The sequence below is a fragment of the Protobothrops mucrosquamatus genome, unplaced genomic scaffold (genome assembly GCF_001527695.2).
Source record: "Protobothrops mucrosquamatus isolate PMUCROS unplaced genomic scaffold, P.Mucros_1.0 scaffold638, whole genome shotgun sequence".
In the NCBI taxonomy this organism is placed as follows: Eukaryota; Metazoa; Chordata; class Lepidosauria; order Squamata; family Viperidae; genus Protobothrops; species Protobothrops mucrosquamatus.
Window position 1 is genome coordinate 941,787 of NW_015386930.1, and position 6,408 is coordinate 948,194.

Here is a 6,408-nt window from a genome sequence, read left to right on the forward strand (position 1 = left end):
AGGCAACAGCTTGAATGCTACTGACTGCTTTACACTTAAGCATACCTCTTCCATGGGGAGATCCAAGACAGAGCTGCTGTTAATGAGTTAGAAAAAACTTCAGAATGGAAGACTTCCTGTTTCTTTGCTCAGTAAAAATATTGTGTTTTAAACTGGTATTACATTCAATTCTGGTTCTATTTGAATTTGATATTGGTTCTGGTGATACTCCAGATTGAAACAGATCAGAGCTAGAATCTCTAAGCTTTATATCTAAGTTCATAAGACCTCGGAGTCCATCTTTTGATAGGGGATCCCTGTGCTTTCTAGTATGTCACTTCATAAATGAGGAACAATAAAACAGTACATATGGTTACAAAGAGATCCATTCCAAGCCATCCTGAATGAAGTTACTTAATTATCAACTTTTCCTTGAAGAAATGTCAATAATTTAGATACTTCAGCTGGAAATGATCCTTGGTATGCTATTTTGCGAATAAAAAAAATACCATTTTGGTATTCTACCCATTGTAATTATGCATAATCTATTAGAATGCAAATGAAAAGAATCTGGCTTTGTGTGATGTCTACAAAGGACATCTTGAAAAGGAGAATCCAGATTGTCTATGGCAGACTAAGAAGTAATGCTGGAGATACAAAGTTTTATAGAAATAGCTTCAAGATTGTTCTGGATGGACTTTTTAGCATTTGGGATCATAGTGAATCTTTAAAAACATAATCCAATGATCAATATGCTGCCGAAAAAAATCATTATGCTTATAGGAAAATCCTGGTTCTGCTTGATTTAGAAATCATCTACATGATGTCAAGCTGGTATATCAGGCTTAAAGTATATATATGAAAGACCCTGAAAGGGCTTAGACAGGTAACATAAATGGAAGAGAAAAATACAGAAGCAGAGCCCAGTATTTGATACCTATTGTACTAGCAACAAGTGTGGTGATGATTGCTGGCTCTGTAGTGGTTGCAGCTTCTGTGGTGGTGGTTACAGCTTCTGTGGTGGTAGTGGTTGTAACTTCTGTGGTGGTGGTGGTTACAACTTCGGTAATGGTGGTTGGGACAGTAGTTTCTGAAATGGTGGTTGCGGCCACAGTTGGAACATCTGTAGTTTGGTGGATGGTTGGAGAGATTAAAACTAGGAGAGGGAAGTGCAAAAAACTGCTTTTAAAAGATACTATGATTTCAATTCTCTGGCTTTGCCAATTATTTGTTGAAGCTAAACATGCAAGCATGTGAAGACAAAATGGATCAAGACACTCGTTCACACGTACATCCTGCCAAATGTAAACAGCGTATATAATTCTTCTAACTAAATAATTTTTTTTTTCCAAAAGAGAAACAAAGCTTGAATTTCATTCTTTCCTTTGTGGTTTTATAGTAAGATTTCTGCAGCTCAGTAAGACAGGATGGTCAGTTATGGGAGATGCTTGGAATGTCTCAGAGGAAGGGGCATGCAAAAAATGCTGAGGACAAGCAGAGGGCAAACATGCAGACCCCAAACAGATAGTTCTCATAAACAAGCTATTTGTTTATTTAAAATTTGTTTTAAATTTTCTATTCATTGATTCAACAGATTGCTCTCTTGGTGGCCTTGAGAGCTTAACAGTACTCCAGCCTCTGAGGGCAATAAATATAGACAAACCTGGAATAGAAAGCAAGGAATCGAAGAACGTATTTGTGTTGTCTTAATAAAGTAATATGAGTAAAGCCAATAACACTTTAGCAAACTGAAACAACAAGAAGCTCTAAGGAAATGAAACAATGCAGAATAACTCACTTTCAGTGATGAGAAACTCTAACTTGGTCTTATCATTTTAAGAAAATGAAGGTATACGTACAAATAAGAAAAGTAATATTGAATCTTCAAGTGGTTCTGCTAAAATAAAAAGTTAATCCATTGTGAAATAAAATAGCCAGCTACTGCAAATTCAGAAGTAGTCCTTTAGGAAACATACTTATCTTTTTATATTCTTAATTAATTAGGATGATTATTTTAAAAAAATATTCTAGGGATGTTATTTGGATTGTTTTAAACCTAATAGAAATATTTTGATATTAGTAATGAAACACAAAAGAATTCATGCTATCATAATGGCAAAACATTTTTTTAAAAAAACAACTCATCCTATGTGTGGAAAGAAAAGTTGTCTGTGTGTGTGCGTGATTAATGCATTATCCCGTGAGACAAAATGCATTAACAGAAATGATATCAAATAGATTTGCATAAAAAATGCATATGGCAATGCATATGGTGATACGTATGTATAAATGTAAAATTTAAATAATTACCCTATTTATACAGAAATAGACTAGGCATAATGTATAAGAGAGCACAGTCTGTGATTGAGGTGCCTAAAGTTGGTAAGCAATTTTAGATCCTTATTTTCCTTTCTTACAAGACACTTATTTTCCCTTTTTCTATTTCCCTCTGAAATTTAGATAGCTCTGTAATTAAGGGGTATCATTAAAGAACAATCATCTGATTGCTAATCAAAGAAAGAATTACATAAATAAATCCATGTTTAACTTGTTCTGGACACTGAGAATCTTATTCTTTATAATCTGCTTACTTCAGGTTTGGGACAAAGAGATTACTTAGATATTGTTGCCAACTGCTTAAAGCTGAATACATAGCCACCTCAGAGGTTTCTGAATAAGATTATTGTTTTAAATTCTGCTGTAGAAATATCTGAAAAGCATATTCTGCAAGTGGACACTATGATATAGAAAATTAAATGCACGAGTTCATTTATCCCCTGTCTGGAATTGGTAAGAATGAGGTTGTCAAAGAGGCAGATCACAAAGGAAAGAAGAAAGATAACTGTCTATCAGTGCCAAGGAGTTTTGACAAGATTCAACATAGTCTATTACTTGGCCAAGATTTATTATGGGTAATAAGGCAAAAAAACCCCAATCAAATGTAATTCTCTTAAAATATGCCATGGGAAATTCATTCTTCTCTATTGATGGAACAAAGAAAGAATAGCTCATAAAAATGAAAATCCAATATAAAGAGTTCCCCAAAACAACATATCCAAGTTTTGCAATACTGTTAATAGAGGCAGCAATTAAGAATTTGTTTTTCTACTCATCCCCAATATATTTTTGGAGGCTAATGTATATTGTTGCAGTCAAAGAAGGGGTAGGACATATAAGAGGGACAGGTGAAAATCTCATCTGAGTAGACTTTTACAGATGTGTTTATGAAGTTTTAATAGAATTGGGTTTCAATTAGCAGCTATGCTTTATTCTTATAAAAATGTGGAGCATTAGTTTATGCCTCAAGGACTAAGAAGTTGTGAAGAAATGAAAAACTGTCACAATTCTGCTACATCTAGAAATGTTACATCTTTTTCAAAACCTTTGGGTGTTGCCATTTATTTTGCAGGAAGCATTTTGTGCTAAATGGCCCATTGGTAGGATAAATCTTACTCTGTTAAAGTGGTAGAAATTGGACCCAAGCAGCCAAGTCTCAATTAAATAGGCCATTAGATTTAGAAACTCTTAAGAAAACAGAGTTTGATCCAATCTATTATGGACCAAGCACAGCAAAATTAAATTAACCCAAGAAAGAATTATAGAATTTTATAGTTGATAAGCTTACTCCCAGCAGAGGGTTTGGAAAGGTACAAAAGGGTGTTGTGAATCTTTTCCCTAAGTATTAGAGTAACAAGAAACACATAATAGATATTTTTTTATACATTGCAAATTATTTCATACATCTAAATTATTTAGTTCATGTGAAATTTCCATGTCTTTTGCTTAAAAATAATTACATTGAATTATTCTGTTCTTGTATACAGTATTATGAAAAAGATTATACTTTTTACTATTATACTGTAAACACAAGGAAAGGCACAGCTTGCCTTAGATATAATTAAAATGTCAATATGAGAATTCCACACCATTGTATTACCTCACCTCTTTCCTTATGCATATTTAAGACTATGGCAACATGAACAAAGAATAGCATTTAATGTTGGAGTTTTGCTCCCAGTCTACTCAGACGAGAAGCTCAATCCCAAAGGGCATGAATGAGGAGCAAAACTATGCTTTTGGTTAATAAGATTGTAAATAAATCCTTTTTAGTCAGCTACTGGTGAAAATAAATCAGCCTGAGCTAAATAAGATGCTAAGAATTCAATATGAAAACATGTACCCCTGGGTGTGACTACTCTTGATAATTTGGCTCTACTGCTTTTTGAATACTGAAAGCAGAGAATATTTGTAGCTGAAGGTTGAACTGTGGGGTCTTTCTGCTCTCTGAACTTGGGTGTTCTCTTGCAGACATTTCATTACCAAACTAGGGAACATCATCAGTGTTAACACAGCCTTCTGAATAGAATGCCCATGTATACCTATGATTATTTGAAAACAATTGGGCTTCTTCCTCCCAATTTTCCTGATTTTTGTTTTTGTTTAAATGACAATTTAATACTTAAAATTGTTTTCCTACCTGATGTCTTTAGAAATTTTGGAGTTCAACAAAAGCATCTTTCACACATCTGGAGGATACTGGAGTGAGGAAAGCTGATGTATTTAAATAATCCTCCTGGTGATCTACAGTAATGCGATATCATGGGATTTTGTTATACTATTGGAAGGGTTCAACCTGAAATCAGTATCTGTGCATCTTTTAAACTTTTACAGACGGCTGTATAGCCTTGAGCTAGTTTCCTTCCAGATTGTTGGTATTACAGAAATTATTTCATAAATCTAATTCCCACATTCAATTTAATAAAGAGAGAAAACCTCTCATTTTCAATCTTTTGTATAATTTTAATTGTCAACTGAAGAACTTTTATGTAACAGAAGCTATTCCATTTCTTCAGAGTTCAGTACAGGTTCTATCCCAAATGTGACCTGAAGATAATATAATCTTAAATTTTAAGAGGATGTTCTGTGTAATTAGATATGTTGTCTTCACAAGCTATAATAAAGCTTATGTGTTTATATTTAGCTCCCCCCCTGTATCTTATGTCAGCTAGCTTTTGACCTCTTCAGATTCCACAAAAATCATTCTCACAAAGAGAATGGATGGGGTGAGCAAGGAGAGACACAAACAGAAAGAAAAAAAATGGTTGCAGAATTGAACTGAAAAAGTACACAATCTCTTGAGTTATTATGTCAAATGAGGCTTTGGATGACTTAATGAAAGGCATTTGACATAATCCTAAAAGCCAGTTGGACTGCAAATGGTTCCCTATCACTGAAAAACCAAAAAGTAGCCCATCCCCTTTGAAGTGAGCAAGAACAGGTTCACAAAAGTGAAGTTAGATGAAAAGCCATAAGAAAGATGAACACTTCATTATAAGTGAAAAAGTGGTAAAAACTGCAGTGGATCTTAATTTAAAATTACAACAGGATGAAAATTTTCTTAGTTTCTCAAGATGATATATATTGGATTACTGCTCCAATAATCTCTAGGCAATATATGACTTCAAATGGGAGCAGTAATTCAACACACCTGGAAAGCATATTAGAACGGGAAAGGCTGAGTTTTGTTTCTCTGATAAAATATATGTTGCACAAAATTTCAAGGGTGCAAATGCAACTATCAGTTGTCTTGTAGTTTTGTGTCATTACTGGGCATAAAAAATGGCCACCAAAATGTGCATTTATTTGTTGCCCAAGACGGGAGGTCTTAAGAATTTTGGGAAGGCTCTTTACAGTTCCCATTACTCATGGATTGCTTTGAGCCTTGCATTGTCACATGGTAACAATTAACCTTTTCAATGAAATGTTAGTTCTTCAACTAGCTCTTCAATACTTGGGAAGATTCTGGAAAGATAATCAAACAACGAATCAACGAACACCTAGAGGCAAACAGAGTCAATACTAAAAGCCAACATGGGTTTGTCAAAAACAGATCATGCCAGACAAATCTTATTGCGTTCTTTGACCAGGTGACAAAATTAGTGGACCAGAGGAATGCTGTGGATATAATTTACTTGGACTTCAGTAAGGCATTTGACAAAGTAGATCACAACCTACTATTTGATAAGATAGAAAAATGTGGGTTAGACAGCATCACCACTAGATGGATTCGTAGCTGGCTGACCGGCTGTACTCAGCATGTGATCCTCAATGGAACTGCATCTGCATGGAGGGAAGTGTGTAGTGGGGTACCCCAGGGCTCTGTTATGGGCCCTGTGCTCTTCAACATCTTCATCAACGATTTGGACGAGGGGATAGATGGGGAACTCATTAAATTTGCAGACGACACCAAGCTGGCAGGAATAGCCAACACTCCAGAAGACAGGCTTAGGATACAGGAGGATCTGGACAGACTTGAACACTGGGTGCTATCTAACAAAATGAAATTCAATGGTGAAAAAAGTAAGGTTCTACATTTAGGCAAGAAAAACCAAATGTACAGGTATAGTATAGGGGGTACCTTGCTCAATA

At 34.9% G+C, this 6,408-nt stretch overlaps 1 protein-coding gene across 1 annotated transcript in view; it reads right to left on the reverse strand.

Annotated features, from left to right (window-relative positions):
* NFASC (neurofascin) overlaps positions 1-6,408 on the reverse strand; it is a 93,186-nt gene that overhangs the window by 24,441 nt on the left and 62,337 nt on the right. Inside the window, exon 25 of the mRNA XM_029284475.1 lies at positions 917-1,135. Within this exon, the coding sequence (XP_029140308.1) occupies positions 917-1,135 (219 nt within the window). The remainder of the gene's footprint in view (positions 1-916; positions 1,136-6,408) is intronic.